The 21,292-nt window shown below is 41.9% G+C and overlaps 1 protein-coding gene across 1 annotated transcript in view; it reads left to right on the forward strand.

The window, feature by feature from the left end:
- The window catches only part of HMGA2 (high mobility group AT-hook 2), a 230,941-nt gene that overhangs the window by 188,848 nt on the left and 20,801 nt on the right, over window positions 1–21,292 (forward strand). Inside the window, exon 5 of the mRNA XM_019514675.1 lies at window positions 1,894–1,926. Within this exon, the coding sequence (XP_019370220.1) occupies window positions 1,894–1,926 (33 nt within the window). The remainder of the gene's footprint in view (window positions 1–1,893; window positions 1,927–21,292) is intronic.

The following is a 21,292-nucleotide window of genomic DNA, read 5'->3' on the forward strand; positions in this document are numbered from 1 at the left end:
ATGTTTTGTGGTGGGCGATTTGAATTGATGCCTTTACATCTAATTTACATTTCCATTGATTTTTTTCCACTAAATGTTTCTCTTAAAGGCCAGTTACACCAGATTCTTTGCTAAGAAATATTTAAGTTATGTCGTACAAGCACTGAAATGAAAACTAGCCTTTGAACATCTAAGGAAACTATTATGCCCAAGACCCCGGAGTCAGGTTTTTTGTTGGGAGTAGGCAGTACTCAATAGAGCTATAATCACAAAAAAAAAAAAAAAAATCACTGAGTTTGATTCTTTGTTCTTTGGAAATATAAAATACGATGGATGAGAAAGCTCAGTCCCACTCAAGGCAATGGGAGGACTTTACTCCATGTGAGTAGTTTGTCATTTTGGCTACTTGCAAACGTTAAAAAGACCCCAAAATGGTGCTTTAAACTCTGCACGCCTCCATGCCGAGCCCAGTGCATGCCCAGAAGAGGCAGCACATTACTTGGACTAGCTTACCTGTCTGTATAGATCAGGTGCTTTAGTGGGGCTTTTCTGGCCTTTTATCTAATAGCTGATTGAATCAACTTCAGATAAAAGTGCCAAAAAGCCCCACTGAAGCGCCCGATCTATACTGATGCTGCAGATCCGGGTCAAAGTAATGCACAGCTGCTTCCAGTAAAGCACAGAGTTTTTTGGTTTTTTGTTTGTTTTTTTTAAACATCTGCAAGCAGCCTTTGTGCTTTTCACCAGATCCACCAAGTCAACTTTACCCAGATCATCTGTGTTTCAGTGCCTGCATTTCAGGTAGAACATGGGCTCATGGAGTATGATGTTTATATGTTAACATGAAAACTTGATGCCCCATTCCCCTATTGCTGTCCAATTTTCTGCTGCACTTAACTGTGTTTCAGGGGGACTGTGGTGGATTTGTGCTCCCATTCCTAGGCACTTTGGGAATGCCAGTACAGAAAAATGTCACTTTTGAGATATTAACATGCATCTCTGTCTACTGTGAAAGCTCTTAGAGACTAAATTGGGCTCTGTCTTATTCATTCTGTAATATAATATGAGGAAACTATTGAGTAATTTAAGCTGTCCAAATATGTATGTGTGCACATATTTAACACATTCTAACATAGCATTAATAAAATATTTCTAGGATACAACTTGTTTAAGTAGAAATGGGCCTAGACTGGGAATGGGATTTATATGTTCCTTACAATTTGCAACCTGGACAGAGCAGCAGTGTGCTAGTGAATGAAAAATAATAACCAAAGTTAGCAGGATAGTCTACTTTCATCCTCCAAGCCAAGCAAAGAATGGAAAATAAATAAAAAGCAAAAATAGAAAAAAATACATCTAGTTTAAAGAGTGTCAGGTTTTAATATTCATAAGGTGTTTCCAGCAATAGAGGAGAAAAAAACTGATCAGTGATAGTCTTCCTTAAACCTTGTGTAACTTCTCTGAAACAAGTTCAGAGGTTGTATTAAGCACTGTACAGTAAGATGGTCCTATGCTGACAAAATCCCTTCAACTCAGGAGTCAAAACTCCACTCTTTAAGCAGTTTGTAGTTCTAGAGAGTTGGAGGAAAGGGTGTGTTAAATTAAGCTTTAACTTGTTTTCACTTCTACTTATGTGTTCTCTCTCTGCAACTCTCAGGGCTGCTTTACACATTTTGAGAGAGAGGATATAAGTAGACGTAGGACTGTCAGAGTGACAGTAGGAAATGTGCACACACTTCATTTCACGTCATTTCTGAATTTTGTCTTTTGTATGTATTGTCATTTAACATGCTTCTTATTTAAAAGCATATAATTGTGCTTTTCTCAAGACTTGTATAAGTTTCAAGTAGGTGACTTGAATGTTTTTTGTTCTGTATGAAAGGTCTAAATCATGTTTGTTTTTTTTCCTTGCAGCCTCAACAAGTGGTTCAAAAGAAGCCTGCTCAGGTAAGGAAAAGTTCATATGAATTAATTCTAGAGGCTATTTTAAATTTGTTAGCTCTTGAGGACTTAAGTTAGTAAGTTTAGTATCATTTTAATGTAAGCAGTAACATTAATACTTCATCAGTGGAAAAATACATCCATCATCTAAATATTTTGCTAAATCTATGCAATGAAATAGACTCAACCTTTATAAAATAATACCCTGCTTGGAGAGCCTCTGTTTAAGGGAGATGTAAAAATACCTCACCCTGCTATTTAAGTAAGTCTATTCCCATCCATTTATAAGCACATGCTTTGATGAAATAAGAAAGAACTGCAGAATGAGGGCCATAATGGATATAGCGCTGTTCTTGAAATTGGTCTACTTTTTAATGGAATAGTAGTTTTGTCAGGCTACCATATGGTTTGAAAGTATTACTATAAAACAATGCAAATTAACAATTAAAACAAATTTAAATAAAAACAGAAACTTGTAGCTTTGAGCTCAAGAGGTAAAAGTATATGAGCCCTAAAAGCATGTATGAGTCCAGTTTTTGAAAAAGAAATCAATAAAAGCTCAACAATGATGACACACATGCAATAATATTACTGTCCTACTAGTAGAGATAATATTCAAGATAATGTAGAAGTAACACCACACTTAAGCTCAGATTCAACCACCTCCCCTGGCGGTACCAAAGATGTTTAGGTTCTGTGGTGCAAAAGGCAACAAGAAGGGAGTGTGGGGTGTATGTTGTAGTGAAGGGTGTCACTGTACAGGTGGCAGGAAAAGGGAGAATAAAATAAGGAAGAACCACTGCTACCTGGTACTCCCATTCACCTCTACTCACAGGGGGCATCTACATATGTGCTTTACTGTGGAGCTGATTAATTAGCTCCACAGTGAAACATCACTGTCTACACATGTGGCACTATTAGACCAGAGTAAACTAATTAACTGTCCTGTAGAATAGTACTGCCTGACACAGGTACTGTCCTATGGCATAGTTATTTAGTGCGCTGCAGTACGCAAGTAGACAGTGACCAGTCCTGGCTGGGGCACAAGGCTGCTGTTGTGTGGGGGCTGCCTGCTGGCTAGCCCTGCACTGTAGCACCCTTGTGCCCCAGGCAGCCCCTCCACAGCACATTGAGCAGAACAGCTCTGGCCTGGCAGGCTGACTCCCCCGCCACCCTCTCAGCACCCTGCCAGCCAGGGTTGTGCCGCTGTGGCTCAACATGCTGTGGTCACCTGGGATCAGTGCACCCAGGAGCAGTAAACTGCAGCACAAACTGTGGCAGAGTTTTTTCAGCCACACTAATTGTATGTGCAGATGAGTTCACAGAGGTGTTGCAGTTGAGAGCAGTTTTTGGCTAATTTAACTGACGAGCCACAGTAACTTCCAAAGAGCAGCTTTGCAGCTTCTCATTGGCCAGGGATAGGGTTTCTTTTCCTTAATGAACAAGATTAAATATTAATCCCTTTGAATTTCCCATGTGTAATCTCTGCTTTTTACTATATTCACAGAAAGCATAGTTGGGGGAGGTGGGGAAGGAGTGCTGTTTAGAAATCCAAAGTTATTACCAGAACTTCTAGGTAAATCTTTATTTAAATTACAGAAATTATAAACATAAAAAGCAATTATTTGTTATTTGTTCAGCAAATTTTCACTCATTTTTTTAAAGCCCTGGCATTCCTATTTTCCACCAAAAAAAAATACTGACTGGCCGTGATACCTCAGCAGTTCTAATAGGCATTGCTCTAATACTTACACTGACAGAAGCATTTGCTTTCACCAGTTTTGGTTGCCTGACAGTGAATGTAGTGTGCCATGGTGGGTGCACACATTCTGAAATGTCCTTCTCAAACTGAAAAGGAGGAGAGGTAGCATTGTGTAATCCTTGGGATGATCAGGAACTTGACAGGGCTGGTCTTCAGTCAGCCCAGTTGCCTTTCTCTCTCTTCTTTTTACACTATTGAATTTCCTCTTAAAGGAGAGGAGTTCAGACTCAGAATTAACAACAAGAACATGAGCTCATGCGGGCTTCCTAATCTGAGCTGTCTAAGGAAATAGTGATAAATTACATAAACATGGGGACTACATGGAAGTTCATGGAGGATAATGTAAATCTTACACTACATTCAGAGGAATCTCTTCGTCTTCCATCTGTTTCCTTCAAAATATCCTCACAGATGGCTTTACCATGTGGCAGTTTGGATTAATTTAGAAATTTATCCCTTGTTCATCAACAGGGCTTTTAGAGGTTACGTTCAGGCATTGCTATGTGTTAGCAAGTAAGCTGCCGTTTGGTCCAGTTAGGAAGCGTAATCCTGGGTCAGATGTGACACTGAATTCTGAGGTTTGAACTTCTAGAAATGTACATTCTTGAAGGTATTCTTATTAGTGTGAGTTTACATTAAATGATTAGCCCTATTGCCACAAACAGTATACATACCTGTTGGCTTAAAGGGGCAAAACTAGCTCTATAGTTCCTTTTCTAGTCATAATAATTTTGTAAGTGTCACCATTTCCCATGCTTCTGGCACTCAGTCATTCTCTCAGTTTCTCCATGGATATCTGCTGCCCATTGTAGGGCCATGAAGATGTGATGTCAACTTTTATCATTTCTTCAAATATCCACAGAACCCAGAAGATCTCCTGTTTTACAGGTGATAAATGCAACAGCAAAACCTGTTAGAAAGTGGCACATCCACAGAATTAATATGAACCATTAAAAGCATGTGATCTGTGTACTCATTCCTGATGGTCTCCAGGTAATTTATAGCAACCAAGAGGCCAAATATTCTCACACCCTTGTGGTGAACTTAGAAACAGATAGCATATCTACTTACAAGGGACTAAATAAGTTCACATAGTCTTTATTTAGGTGGATATCTAACATCTCAAAAATGTGAATCTCAAGTACCCACTTAGACATTTCAGTCTTCAGAAAATAAGCAAACATCTTAACTAGTTAGGTGTACTAGATTCTCATTAACGTGTCTAAATAAGCAATAGACATAAACCAATTTTCTAGTTTTTAAGAAATTTGTAGCAGCTGGGTGCTCAGCTACAAAATGCCATATGGTTTTCCATACATACATTCTTAAGTAATACAAAGGAAATGGAGGGTTTTTTTAGAAAAAAACATCAAGGTTATCGAAGTTTTTTTGGGAACAGGGCATGTTTTATTTTTATCATTTCTGCAGAATAGAAATAGTCTGAGCCTAAAACAGTTCTTTGAAAATGTTTTATGATCCATATGGGAGGTCTTTTAAAATTCAGACCTTAGAGCCTTTTGAGCTCCTAATTAAGTTCAGAAGATAACGTATTAGTTCAAGGAAGTTTTCCCAACTGTTAAGAAAACTTTTCTAACTGGTATCAAACAAATTAATTGCTTAAGACAAACAAAAGCAAAAAGAATAGAGAAAAGCATTATTTCTGAATGGCTACAAAGGCAAATCAACTGAATTATATTTTTCTGTTTCTTATGAGCTAACTGTTGTCCCAGTTTAGAAAAAGTGTCCTTGCTTTATTAAAGTTAAGCACATGCTTACACACTCTCCTGAACTGGAGCCTAAACTAGGATTCTGGTGATACTGGGTGCATCTACAAGTGCAATTAATGCAACTAAGTAAACTCCAGCACAGTTTGAGCCAGAGTAAACTAATCCTGACATCACCATCTACACGTGTGTTTAAATGCAGTAATTTACTCCTCCATCAGATAATACCCATGTCTGATGGGACTATCCAACAGTGCTGTAAATTAGTATACACTGGCCCAGTTGCCACACACATGTAGACAGTGATGCCTTACTGCACTTGATCTGAGCCTTCATGAGGCCGAGAAGTGATTAGTTTACTGCATAGTAAAGCGCATGTGTAGATACCTACTGTGAAGTACTGAATAATCTTTGTAAGAAATACTCTGCCTTCAGCACTCATTGACTTAGTGAAAGCTCATGTTACTCAGCCCCATGCTGGTTTGTTTGCATAGGGGCTGATTTAGTGACCACTGGATGCCATTAGTCTTCCCATTGACTTCAGTGGGCTTTGACTTAGTTCGTTAGAGCAGGGGTGCTCAACCCCTGGCCCCTGGGCCAAATATGGCCTGCAGAGCCATGGCATCCAGCCCACGGGCATCCCTATGGGTTGGACAAACTTGGCAGCGGGGAGTGGTGGAAGTTCCACATGGCTGGATCCAGCTTTGCCTGGACCATTACCTGTGCAGCGGGATCAGGTCTACCCCTTGCATATCCAGATTGGGCAGAACTGCTCTTTCTGACCCCCACACCCACACATCCAAATCAGGGCTGAAACGCTCTGCTCCAGCCCGCTCCACCCCCACTCTGTCACCCCCCAACACACATTTGGATTGGGGCCAGGCTGCTCTCCTCCACATGTCCAGATCAGGGCCATTCCACCCCCCTCCCCACGTTGCACATCCAGGTTGGGGACACTCCCCGGATTGGGATCAGGGCTGGGCTGGTTTACCCCCTCCTCCCAGTATGTCTGGCTCAGAGCTGTTCCACCCCACACCTGCCCCAGGTGGACAGATCAGGATCTGGCTGCACAGTGCCACACAGCTGGATTCAGCCTGCAGAGGAACCTGGCACCACCCATCCAGCCCACATGGTGAAAAGGTTGGGTACCACTGCCTTAGTGTGTAAGCGTAAATTTGTTTTTACATATGTACTGATGCAGAAAATCAAATGTTTACAATTCCTAGGGTGCAAGAGACCTTTTTGCCTAAAAACGTATGTAGTTTTCTATCTGCAAGTAGCTGTATGGAAGTGATTCACACTATTCTAAAGAAATCTCTGAAGTGCTTAGGTATATCATTCCTCTTCTCTTTTTCTTCTTTACGATATTCAGCTCTTTCTACTTTTTTAAAGCAAATATTGAATGTTTTCACAGACACTACAGAGGTTGTAGTAAGAAGATTTGTTAGAGCTTGTGGAAAAGTTGTATAATGAAATGGTCTTTTTTCCCCTCAAATTGAGGCATATCATTTTCCTTGGGTTTTTTTAAATCAAAGCTACATATGAAATCATAAACACTTTCACTTACTTAAAATGCAGCTTTCTCAAAACTAAAATGTTATATAAAGATTTTCAATGAGATTTTAATAATTGAAACTTATAAAGTTGATTAAAATGTCACAGAAACTGAAAATGAGTTAACTCTGAAGCTGTTTTCCTGTGTTTGACATCTTCTGTTGTTTATATTTTAAACAACCTAAACACTGTTTGGCATATAAATAATTAAAGTGACAGCAAGCTGAATTACAACCAGAAGAATTAAAAAATATAGAAGGTGACATTGCTGTACAGTACAATAGAGAAGACCCACATTTAATCTTATTTTTTGGCCTTCTATATCACCGAGCAGATTATTCTGTGCACAGAATAGACTTGAGGAGTTTGAGCTCATTACAAAAAAATTCCTTCCTTTCAATAATGAATAATGCCATTTTGGGGTACATAGTTTCCAGTGGAAGTCGTCTCTTGTCTTCTTCTGTTACTGTGACATGGAACTTCAGGGTTGGTGTAATGAACAGGAAGAATGTAAAATCTGAAGGTAGATTTTGAGATTTCTGATGGTATTTCTGTGGAGAAAGAAAAGTAAAAATAAACAAGCAATGATTAGCAGTTAGTGACAGGTTTTGTAAATGGATGAAGCACTAAAGTAACTATATTAAAAAACTAGGGCCTGGAAGAGGAAGTCAGGGTTTTTGGGGCAGGGAATTTCTTGTTTATATGACATAACTTCTGAACAGAATCTAAAGACTGTTACTCATTTCTGGGCTCCTTGTAAATACCCAAAGTGGTCTAGGATTTGGGTTTCCTTGGTTTTAAATATTTTATGTAGCTTTTATTTATTATGTAACATATCAGAGTGACATTTCCTCAGACTGCTGCTTTCAGAAGCTCCATTCTGCGTTAAGTAAGTCAATTGAGATTTTACATGGCCAAGAAGGAAGTGGGAAGAAGTAAAAAGCATTATCCCAAGGGAATAAAATGATGTAATATTCTGAGGCATATCATTTTTTAAAGTCACAAATTTGAAGATCTCAGTTCATATTGTAAGGCAGGAGTTGGCAGTTTGAAGCTCGCAAAGTGATTGGATGCAGTTCATGATGGTATAGGGGATTGGCAGCATATAGCTCAGCCTGGCATGTCCTCCTTCTCTGCCCACACCGTGCTGCTGATCCCCTCCACAGTGACCCTCCTACTGCTCCCTCCACTCCCCTATGGGAAATGCAACTTACCGTTGCAGCTGAATTTGCCCCTCCTTTGGGGATGGAAATTGGCAGCACAAGGCGGAAGCGACAGTAGCCAGGGAACTGCAAAGGGGAGCAGTGTCCTGTGATGGTGGAGTGGGAGAGCGCAGAGTAGTAGAAGCAGTAGTTAGTCATCTGCCTGTTCCAGCCCCACCACTCAGAAAGGTCACTGAGCCCTGTTGTAAGATGATTTGAAAGTAAAAAGCAGCATATAATTGTTAAACATTATTGCTCAATTATTTTACATTTATATAGTACCTTCCATCACAAACTACTCACCAGTTGTAGATATGCATAAGCAGTGACGTACAGCCACCTTTAAAGGAGAGTGTTACAAAGCAATGAGGCAGCACATATTATTTTACAGGCTTAAAACTTTATTTATGAATGTTAAAAATCATAGTTATTTACATGATTTTGTGGAGATTTACTAAACACCAATACAGCCAGCTCTGTACATTCAACTTCACATTTATAAAAACTACTTTTGATCACAGTTGATCTGATCATTGTCTCCAGAAAAAAATGTTCAAAAGGATCTGTGACAAAAGTATGAAAAGGTTTACTCAATGGCTCTTTCTTTTTATCAAGGAGTCAAAGAGTACTACCAGTGCATCTTCTAAAGTTAGTTAACAATATATGTATGCATCATGACCCACTCCTTCAAAGTACTTCCCTAATCCTGTCCCGAGAAGCCAGACTTTGCATTGGGGGGAGTTTACTGGAGGCTGATGGAATCCTTTTTGTTAGACTGTGAAACAGCCTTAGCTACAGCCTGAAGGCTGGAGTATCCATTGCTTTGTTTGTTCTCATCTGTGCTAGGCAATGAAGGATGACCTTGTGATCTGATCCTAGACTTTGTTGAAAAATTCATAGGACACCTAGCTGTATATGTAGGTGTTTAAATACCTATAAAATGTGGCCCTTAGTCTTTATGGGGCTCTTTTCCTCATCTTGAGTGCCTTATAATCACTGAACAAATCCTCAACATGAATATCCTCAAAGCTTTTCAGTACAATTCCTACTGAGTTTAGGTGCCTTTGACCAATATATCCAACTCTGACAAATACAACTGAGTGCCATAATTTCTTTGTTCCCAACAAGTGACACTTTTAGAGAGGTCTGATTCTCAGAAACTGATGAGCACCTAAGAAGTATCAAGGAAGCTGTATATAAATGAAAACACCAAGAATCACTAGCTGTTTTTTTAAATATTACTGTATTTACTTGACTACAAGACAAGGTTCTTCTTTCCCCAGTAAGCATGGGGGAGAAAAAGTTTCTTGTCTTGTATTCACATAAAGGAAACCTTATTAAATACATTGTCTGTATTTGAACTGCTGCCAAAAGCAGGATGTGCTCAATAACAGAAACCAACTGTGAAGCTGATTAAATACAGCCAACACTGGGTGTAACTATAAAACACCTGGACCATATTGGGCAAACAGCTGCTGGGAACCTACCATAAGAATAGGCAAGTGCGGTTCAACTGACTAAGATGCATGATGGTGCCCATTGTGCTCAATTCCCCTCAAGGTGAACTCTTTCAAATCATAGTCAGAACTGAATACATTTCAGCTTCCCCTTCACTCCTGCAGCTGAGCTGCACCTTTCTTTCCCATTTCCAGTGATTCTTGTTTCTTCACCACCCTTAAATGTCTGGCAAACATCACCAAGTGAGGCCCCAAACAATTCACCCAGAATCCCTCTGTCACCTCCTCTCAGCTTGTCGCATATGATTAGAATCATAGAAAATTATGGTTGGAAGAGACTTCAGTTAGTTCAACCCCATAGACTTCAGGGAGGTCAGTTAGTTCAACCCCATGCTGAAAGCAAGACCATCCCCAACTAGATCATCCCAGTGAAGGTTTTGTCTAGCCAGGTCTTAAAAACACCCAAGGATAGAGATTCCACAACCTCTCTGGGTAACCTGTTTTAGTGCTTCACTACACTCCTCATGATACAGTTTTTCCTAATATCTAACCTAAACTTACCTTGCTGCAAATTGAGACCATTGCTTCTTGTTCTGTTATCGGAGAACAGTCCAGCTCCATCCTCTTTGGAACCACCCTTCAAGTAGTTGACGGCTGCTAGTAAATCCCCCTTCAGTCTTCTCTTCTGCAGACTAAATAAGTCCTTTTCTCTCAGCCTCTCCTTAGAAGATATGTGCCCCAGACTGCTAACCATTTTCATTTCCCCCTGCTGGACTTTTTCCAGTTTGTCCACATCTTTTCTGTAGTGGAGGGCTCGAAATTGGATACATCGGGCATGTCTACATGTGCCCCTACAGCGCCATTGTTACTGCGCCATCATTTAGTACTTCTCTTTGGAAGTACTAAATGATAGTGTGTAGTTATTTTTAGCCCCTATGTTGCTGTACAGCCCCTATGTTGCTGTAGGTTGCTATGGCAATGCAGCAGTGGCATCACAATTTTTGTCCACAGATGCTATGTTGCTGTAGTGCATTGCTATGGCAAGGTAGCATCACATATAGATGCACCCAGTATTCCAGACATGGCCTCACCAGTGCTGAATAGAGGGGAATAATCATTTCCCTCAATTTGCTGGTAACATTCCTACTAATGCAGCCCAGTATGCCATTAGTCTTCTTGGCAACAGGGGCACACTTTTGTCTCATATTCATCTTCTTCTCCACTGTAACTACCAGGTCCTTTCCTGCTGAGCTGCTGCTTAGCCAGTCAGTCCCCAGCCTATATTATATGGGATTGTTTTGTCCTAAGTGAAGGACTTTACACTTCTCCTTATTGAACTTCATAAGATTTCTTTTGGTTTGTTGAGGTCTCTCTGAATCTTATACCTACCCTCCACCATATCTACTACTCCTCCCAGCTTGGTGTTATCCACAAACTAGCTGAGGGTGTATTGCATCCCATCTTCCAGGTTGTTCATGAAAATATTGAATAAAACTGGACCCAGGACTGACTGCTGAGGCACTCCACTTGATACTGGCTGCCAACTAGACATCACACTATTAATTACTATCCTTTGAGCCTGATGATCTTCTATCCACCTTACAGTCCAACGAATGTCCAACCCATGCTTCCCTAGTTTGCTTACAAGAATGATGTCGGAGACTGTATCAAAAGCCTTGCTAAAGTCAAGATATATCATGGTCACTGCTGTCCCTGCATCCACAGAGACTCATATCATTATACAAGACAATGAGGCTAGTTAGTCATGACTTGCCTTTGGTAATTCCATGCTGACTGTTCCTAATCACTTTCTCCTCCAAGTACTTAGAAATGGATTCCTTGAGGACCTGACCATGATTGTTCCAGGGACTGAGTAGGTCAACTGGTCTGTACTCCAGATTCTCCTTTTTCCCTTTCTTAAAGATGGGCACTATATTTGCCCTTTTCTATGTGGCTGTGCCCTCCATGAAGTGGAGCCAGACCAGGTTGCCCTATGCCTTATCTATGTATACGTTTTTGGAGCATCCCAGGACTCATGAGAAGAACACCCAGTTCCAGTCATGAGTTTGGCAGGGGGTGCTAATTAGCACATAGAGCCTTTGTGGGGGGGTACACACACATACTGATCCAGTACTGAGCTATCATGACTTGAAATGTTGTTTACTTTGCTGGGGCCCAGCTCAGTGAACTATATGGTATACCATAAGCCTTTTGGCTTTGCTTTAATACCATGTATATATTTTGTATTATATATAAGTAGATACAAAAGTGCTTCTTAAAAGTGTGTTTTTGGAGTATCTATGCTAAAACTTGCAACAATTTCAAAAAAGGTACAGTGCATCACTTCTGGATTAATTAAGTCTATGGGTACCTGTAGTAATTTACCTATATGCAAATTACTATAAGTATATTATTTCAAGATCATTGTTTTCAAATTTGCCTTCTACTTCAGGGAGAGCAAGTTCTGACACTAAGGAAGTGGGGGTAGGGACTGCAGGGGAAAGAAGTTGTTGGGGGGCAGAAGGCAAGGACCCCCCCCAGATTTATTTTCCCTGTTGTACCAGTGGAAGCAGGACAAATTCAAGCAATCCTCCAATAATTAGATTCTATACCTGAAAAATTATAAGAAATGTATATGTTTTCTATATACAAAATCTAATTATTGGATGTGGGGGAGTGATTTTATATTCAGGTTCATCTTATGGTCCAGTAAATATGGTAATACCGTAAGTTTGTAACAGCAAAGATAAATTAATCAACAAGTATGATGGATTATGAGTACAATATGATGGAATAGGAACATTATACCAAAAAAAGACATGTTTATTCTCAGATGGGAATTGAACACTTCACTTTTTACAGTCAAGTTCATTTGTCCTCATCCCAAGCCAAGAGAACTCATTGACTTCATTGGATTTTGAAACAGTTTTACATGCCAGGATATTCTAAAATAATATAAGGCCAACCCCGATCATCCAGTCTATAGTAAAGGGTGAAAGATAAACCTCTAAAACTTTAGATTCCTTCTCAGAATTATGTCATCTCACAACTGATTCACAATTTAACTTCCTGTGTAAAAATATATCTGTAACCCAGTGCTCAAAATCCCCAAGCCTGCATTATTTTAGACTGGATTCACATTGTGTACTATGCTACATATGAAAATTTAGTTATGTAGTTGCAAAAATAAAATAAAAATTATCAAAAAATATAGCAACACTAGAATGACTAAATTTTATAAACAGTCATTATATTATTATCAGTTGAATACCTATTTTTAAAATAGAATTATCAATTAAGGTATGTACATACTATTACAATAAAATAATTGGCTAATGAAATAGCTGTGTACTGTCTCATCATCATTAGGGATCTGGATTTTCCATTTCCCATGGAAAGATAGAGAAAACCACAGATTTCCCATTTTATTAGAGAAAATGCAGATTTTCCCTTTTAGCAGAGAAACCTGTAGATTTCCCCCTTTTGCAAAGAGCGCTGCAGGCTGGCTGAGTTCCAGCCTGCAAGAGCTAATTGCAAAAAGGGCAGGAAAACCCCCAGCCCTGGCAGGAGGGGAAGGAAGAGGGGGAAAGGACAAGACCTGATGCTCTCACTTACCAGCTTATCTCAGGCTCATTTGCCTTCCTGGAGCCTGTAAGGTAAATGGGGCTGGGGGTTGCGGGGCAGGGCTGGGGAGAAAGCTGGCTGGGGGCTGAGGGAGCAAGAAGGTGTTAGAGGAAGACATGGAGTGCCTGCTGGCCCGGCAGACACTCCATGTGGGGCTTTCCCCAACACCTCCCCCTCCCTCAGCCTGGGAGACCAAGGATGAAGCAGGGCGTGGCAGCAGCATCTTCTCTGGCACATTCCCATTGCTTCTTACCTGGGGGAGGGAGAGGGATGCTCAGGGTGCTGCTGGCCCCACGCAGCATACCATGGCACCTCCCCACCCCCTACCTCAGCTCAGTCTGTGCCTGCTCGCAGGAGCAGGGCTGGGAGGGCAAAGGCAGAGGTGCCCCTCTGCAGGCTGCACATGCCCCCCCAGCTGGGAGGCAGAGGGTCTCTCATGTGGTGGCCACTACTGCACCACTACCACTGCAGTCTGTTTGCCTGCAGTCAGCCGCAGGTAAGTGGAATGGCAGCGGCCGCCACCACTGCTGCTTTGCTGCTACTGCACTGCACTGCCACTTGCATGTGGCAGCCACCACTGCCACAGCACCACTGCACCCCCATACTGCTTTTTAACGGCCAGATGCGGAAAAGCAGCATGGGGTGTGGCAGCAGTGGTGGTAGCCACTGCTTTCGAGCAGTGGTGTAGTGGTGGCACGGCAGCAGTGGTTCAGTGCAGTGTCAGCTGCTGGTGGTGGCGGTGTGGTGGTGGTGGTGGCCATCACTGCACCACTTGCCCATGGCTGACTGCAGGCAAGCAGCATGGTGGTGTGGTGGTGGCCGCCATGTGCAAGTCCCCTCTCTCCCCTGGGTGTGCAGCCCACAAAGAGGCACCATTGCCCTCACCCCCCGACCCTGCTCCTGGGAACGGGCACAGAGATGCATTCCCCCTACCACCCCCTTCTTGATCTGCTCCCCCCAGCCCCTTCATTTTCACCTGCCCCACCCCTTTCCCCCACACACACCTACCTTCTGGGGTGTAAGTGTATGTGTGTGTCTGTGCCTGCATGAGTGGGGTTGGGGGTTGTTGTGTGGGGAGTGAGGGGCACAAGCAGGGCTGGGGAGGCTGTGAGGGAGGGTGAGGGGCACCAACAGGGTTGGGGGGGGGCTTTCATTTTAATCACAGATTTGGAGGGTTTTGTTGGAGAATTTGCAGTTTTTTGTATCAGAATTTGTGATTTTTTTATCAAGGAAAACCAGGATCCCTGTTCATCATTTATTGGTGAAGTGGACATTTTTAAACATCCTATAGAAGGAGATGGTTTGGAGGAAAAACATCTATTGTTATTCTCTAGGGACTCCTCTCTTGGCATATTCTAAAGCCTCTTTGAAAACTACCAAGTCATGTTAGTCCAATATAGGGCTGGCAAGCTAGTCAATTGACTAGTCACATAATGTCAGTTGATAACCTAGTATTTGACCACAGTCAAAAATTGGCAGATAGTCCATGTAGCCAACAGTGCATGCATATACATACACACACATTTATACATACGCTTCATTCCAGTTCTTCCACCTTCCTTTCTCTGCCCCCTTCCCCTCCCCTCCTCCCCCACATTAAATCACATGAGGCTGCAGGAGCTACTCTGTGGGGTGCATCTATATGAGACGCTTACTGCGCAGTAACCCGGTATTACTGCACAGTGACGTTGCATGGCAAAAACTGTAACATGATGCTACTACACCGTAGCATCAGAAAAAAAGTGTTCGCTGGTGCTACTGTGCAGTAACTCAGATTACTGTGCATTTATTTAGTACTTGTTTATACAACTACTAAATAAATGTGCAGTAATGACTGTGCAGTAGCATCTTGTGTAGACACAGCCTGTGCTGAGATACCAGCAGCATAGAAAAGTTACTCCTACTGTCTGTCTTGTGTAACTGCTGTCATCTCCAAATGCAAGCAGCAAAGTCTTTGAAGAGTTGGCCTGCTGCCAATTGAATTATGTAGCATAATTGAATTTTAATTGCTGACTTTTGTCTTTTATAATTCCTATGTGCATTTTATTTCTGTTTAGTTTCTTTCTTTTTTCTTTTTCTTTTTTTTCTTTTTTTTCTTTCTTTTTTTTTTGAACGGTTTGGACTGACTCTGGGTTTTGGGATAAAAGCCAAAGAAAAGAAGAGCTGTTCAGTCTTTAATGTCCTTCACATTTACATTTCCCTAACATTGATAGATGTAAAAAATCATTAGATTTTTTTTAGAATTGTATTTCATTGTTTCACAATAATAGTTAACTAATATGTTTGTAATTAGCATAAGCATCTAACCTGCTGGAGATCAAACTCTCTCTCTTTACTGTTTTAATAAATACCTGCTTAACATATTTGACAATATTTGATCAGTCAACTGACCACATATTTTTTGACCAGTCAGATACTCAACCCTAGTCCAACAGAAGCTCTATCATCAACCCTTTTTGGACTAGGCCAAAAAATCCTACCAGCTTCAAAATGAGAATAAGGAATATGAAAGTATTTTATCATTTTTATCTATTAGTGATGAACCATTTTAAAATAGTTTTGTTTTGTTCTGTTTTTTAAATCATTTTGAATGCCCTATTTAAGTGCTGATTGCTGACCTCAAAGTATTACTACACCATGTGGGCACTGGATAGCAAATTAGTTGGCAGCCAATCATCCTGGCACTTGATAGTGGTACCAAGTGTTCAGGTAAGAGGGAACTCCTGGCACCATGACAGTAATACACAATCTTCCCTATCTTATATATGTAACTGAAGTGCAGAAAGCTAGATTCCTGCTTGTAGAACCAAGTGCAAAGGGTTGAAGGTGCAGACAGGTGGCTCAGATGCTAGAACAGAGCACTAGTATCATAGTTTTCATAAGCACAGTGATTACTATTACCATGATGTTGTTGTGGCTGTAGACACAAGGCAAAATTTAAAAGTACCTAAGTGTTTCAGCAGCCTAGGTCCAATTGAAAGGCAGTGTAATTTAGGCTTCTGATTTAGTTAACTAGCACTTCTTAAAATATGACACAGGGGCTTATGATAATGCTGCTTACAATCTGTTTTTAAAAATTATTTCTGTTTGTATCTCAATACAGTTGTATATTGCCATCATATCCCTTGTTTTTCCTGTCCTGTGAGCCTCTTGAGATCTGATGAACTGAATGGGAAAAAGTGCATGAAAAATTATTCCTGAACCCTACAGATTTTGGATAGCAGGCTGCTGGAGGAGTTGTGTTGATTTATTTTGATCTCTGACCTCAGGTTTTGGAGATTATCTGCCGCTCAATAGCCATGAAAAAAAAGAGAAATGAAAAAAAATAACATATCACCCACATTCTGCCCAAATGTAGATCTCTGGTTTCCCACATCCTAGTGTTTAATTCCACACAGAGTTACCAATTGCTGATCTCACAGGCAGGATTAGTGGGAAGAAAAATGAGAGCTCCATTGAAACCATACTCGGAGTCTGGAAGAATGAAACACTGAACTCTAGGACCCAGGAGATCAACATTCAGGGCAGTGAATGTGTTGTTTTTTCCCCTTGCCGTTTCCCAGGGCTATTTTGAGGCAAAATCTGGATACTTAAATCGGAAAAACAAAGGTGCATATAACTGTATTTTAGACAGCTTCCCCATCACTTCAACAGTCTCCCAAGAAGAGTGATCTACTGTGAGGCATTAACTATAATTTATATATTTTTTTAAGGTTTAGGAACAGAAAAATAGAACACTGAAGTATTGATTGCAGTAAGTCTCTCTTCTTCCTAAAAGAAAACACATTGCATACATAGGTTTCTATTAGGTACCTTTTCTTTTGGTTATAGGGTTTACATGTGTTCTGTTGAAAAAAGAAACCCCCATAAAGTTCCTTTAGTCAAAAGGAAATAATCACTAACCATTAAATCAGATAGCCCCAATGCATTTTTAAATCAAGCTATCCAGCACAGAAGAAGAAAATGCTTGGCCCCATGGTAACATGAAGCGCTTAACAGATGGAACTTGAAAACTTGGTTCCTGTACCATGCTGAAGAAGACCATACTTTATTGCCTTTTCCACCAGACTGCTTAGATATATTCAAGAAGTTAAAAAAAATCTTTAACTGCATCACTCTAAATCCTTTAGGAGTTGAACGTATTAAGATGACAAGAAGAGTATGTAATTAAACCTAACTACCCCTTTTGGATTACCAGGTATTTGTAGATTTATTGGCAAAATGGCTTAAATTAGGGATATATTTTTAACCTGAAGCATTACATAATAAAATAGCAGAATTCTGTGCAGTAAAAGAGGGAGGGAAGGGGGAGTCTTATTTAAACCAACACAGAGTTCTCTGATTTTGCTCTCTTGCCCGCACAAAGAGGTGCTCCATGGTTACACAATCAGCAAAGTTTGCAAAGAAAGCATTTCCATTACACTATTTTGCTCAGGAGTCGTCGCCCTGCCTTTCACTGCAGACCCGCTGTTTAGTCTGAAACTGAAAATTAAACCCAGAACTTCAGCTCTCAAAGTTAAATACTTAGCTTTACTGGCAGCACACAGCCTCACCACTGTCTGTGTGGTAAGATCTATGATTAAACTCTTCAGACATTTTTAAAGCATTTTTACAAATCTGTTAAGCTTTAGTGTTTTGTTGTTGTTGTTTGGGGGGTTTTGTTGTTGCTTTTTTAAGGAAAAAAATCATTTAGCTGAATTATACCACAGAGCCTTGCATGAACTTTGTTGAACCAAATCAGAGGACTCAGCTAAGCTATCTTTCAGAAATATGTTTCTCATTCTAGGGACTTTTCTCAGCATTCTTGGGGGAAGGTAGAGCTGTATTTGTTAAACTCTTTCATTCATGAGTGAAAGAGAGAGAGAGAGAGAAAACCATCAAGATTTAGAAAAAGTAATAATAACAGAGTTCTCCAACTCAACCTTTCCCCCTACAAAGAATGTACTTGTTACACCCCTTGTAGCAGCCTTCATTTTCTTTGTGAAGTAGGTTATGTAAATGACTGAGCTGTTCAGTGTTTAGAAGCCTTCATGACTAGTGCTCATAAAAATGTCACTGTGCACTTCCACTTTGAAAGCTTCTTTTATCTCACCTTCCTGAAGGCCCTTTCCAATGGCTAAGCATGCTTGACCAGGAAGCTGCAGCTTGGCCTTCCCACATAGCTAGGCCCTAATGAGGTGTGTGTGGCTCAGTTGGCTACAGTTTTTCAATCTCATTCTTATTATTTCAAGGCTCTTGAAGTTCAAATAAGCTTGGTTGCTTGGCAAAATTCTTCAGCCATGTTTCAAATGGGAGTTATATACGTATATATGTGTGTGGATGTATTTGTGTACATGACCACACACAGACGTACACATTGAGTTACTTCAAAAATCACCGTAGTCACTTCTTCCATAAATGAAAAGTAACAATTTGTAAGAGGTAGTGAATTGGATTTGAAAGTCTTTGGACATTGTTTACCAGTAAGCAACAGCAATCCTTCTTTTGAGAAAATATAATAAGAAAATATTTCTTTTTATAGTTTGGTCTAAGATAGAAGGCTGGGTTTTCAGCAATTATCTTCGCTGTGGACTATCATATTGTCCCCTTTATTATAATGTTGCATCTCACCCCTTCTAAAAAGCAGATTTCACTGTACTACTGACTTTATGGATGTACAGATACCTAGGCTGTTTCACACATGGATTTTTCAGGGGAAATTTGAATGATGTCATTTCTATCTATGTGGGAAGGAACATTTCTCTCATGGGGTTCAACAAGGACAAGTGAGAAGCCCTGCACTTAGGACAGAACAATCCCATGCACCAGTACAGGCTGGGGCTGACTGGCTGGGCAGCAGCTCTGCAGAAGAACGTTGGGGTTACAGTGGACAGTAAGCCGAACATGAGCCAGCGGTGTTCTCTTGTTGCCAAGAAGGCTAATGGCATACTGGGCTGCATTGGTAGGTGGGTGGCCAGTAGTTCAAGAGAAGTAATTCTTCCCCTCTATTCAGCATTGGTGTGGCCATATCTGGAGTACTGTGTTCAGTTTTGGGGCCCCCACTGCAGAAAGGATGTGGACAAATTGGAGAGAGTCCAGCAGCAGACAACAAAAATGGTTTGGGAGCTGGGTGACATGACTTATGAGGAAAGGCTGAGGGAACTGGGCTTATTTAGTCTAGAGAAGGGGAGACTGAGAGGGGACTTAATAGCAGCCTTCCACTACCTGAAGGTTGGTTCAAAAGTGGATGGAGCTGGACTGTTCTCAGTGGTGGCAGATGACAGAACAAGGAGCAGTGGTTTCAAGTAACAGCAAGGGAAGTTTAGGTTGGATATTAGGAAAACTTGCTCACTAGGAGGGTGGTAAAACACTGGAACAAGTTACATAGTGAAGTGATGGAATCTCCATCCTTAGAGGTTTTTAAAACCTGGCTAGACAGCATTGGCTGGAATGATCTAGTTGGGGCTGGTCCTGCTTTGAGCAGGGGATTGGACTAGATGACCTCCTGAGGTCTTTTCCTATCCTAACTTCCTTTGATTCAATGATTCTGAACCTTTCAGTCTTCATTACCACAGAGGACAAAATGCTGTGCTGAGACCTGCAGCTTGTCAGTGTACTGCATATACCTAAATACTATGACATAATTGGTAAGGGTGGGGCTGAGTGGTGATGATAATTTTTATACATCTGCAGCCTGGGTGGTTCAGGGGAGTACAGTCACATATACATGTCGAATCTGGACCAAGTGAATTGAGGATATCATCACCTTTCTTAGTATTTTAGAGGTGCCCATCAGTGTTGCTTTCTGAAAGGTCCCTGGCCTTAGAGTAAAACCCACTTCCAATAATAGGCAACGCGTAGGGATGGCATGGGGGGCAGGCATGTGCCCCCCCTGAGATTGGCCGTGTGCTGAAGCCACTGCCGGCTTCTATGGGCAGTTGCCACCTGCACCTAATCCCCTCCCCTCACTGCCGACATCACTGGTAGCAGCTGCGGGCAGTCGTCACTCGCCACCGCCAGTGGTGGGTGGTCTTCGCCCACCATTCACCACCATGGTGCCCCCCCAGTTGTGGGAGGCACCAGCCATTCATGCTTTCCATTCACACATTGTTGGCACTTCTGCACAGTTTGCCATCCTCTGCAGTGAGGACATGTGCGTTTATATTGACTGGGTGCAATCAGCTACACAGTGGTCAGCAAATATATACATTGGCATCCATTGTGGACATGGAAGTCATAATAATATAGCCAGACAAAACCCCATAACTAACAGTGAAAGAGGCCTAACCCTAAGTCCCTGGGTTCTAGGCCCCACTTGCTCATAGGAGACTTGAAACTGCCTCTCTTCAGTTTCTCAGGACAGTGGTGTAATAGCCAAGCCATCAGTTAGACCAGGGGTGGGCACAGCCCACCAAAGGATTTTATCTGGCCCACAGTGGGTCCCTTGGCCCTGCCTGGCCCAGGCACAGAAGGCAGCCTGGGCTGTCGTGCATGCAGCTGATGTCAACACCTACAGGCAGGCGGTGAAGCTGTGGCAGTTCAGTGGCTGGACTCTGCTTCCCAGCAGCAGCAGATCCTTCAGGCTGCTGCCACTAATGTTGGCACCACCCTTGGTCCAACTGCCCAGGCACCCTGGCCTGTCAGCCCTGCACGCACTGCTGGGGACACCAAATGCAGTGGGTGGGTGGGATCTCCTTGGAGACCGGTCTGGGACCTCTGTAGGCAGGGAGCACTCAGCTGGGTGCATAGGGGGCCATGGGCAGGCAGGGAATGTTGTCCGAGAACAGGATGGCTGGGATCAGGGCTGAAATCACAGGGTGGTGACAGAAGAGGGCCATCCAGGGAATGGATCTGCCCTAGCCCCACCCGCACAATCCCAGCTCCAGTCCCACCCACCCATCCCACTCCTGGATGCCACTTCCAGTCCACCCACAGCCCCATCCCATGTGCCTGGCCAAACACACCCTGCCAATGGAGACCCCACCCACCTTCTCCATCCAACACCCCCAGACCACTTAGGGAGTTTTGGTGAGCTGTTGTGGCTGGGGAAGGGGAGCTGACCCAGCCTGC

Source organism: Gavialis gangeticus, unplaced genomic scaffold (assembly GCF_001723915.1).
Source record: "Gavialis gangeticus isolate Ggan-Ray unplaced genomic scaffold, GavGan_comp1, whole genome shotgun sequence".
Classification (NCBI taxonomy): Eukaryota; Metazoa; Chordata; order Crocodylia; family Gavialidae; genus Gavialis; species Gavialis gangeticus.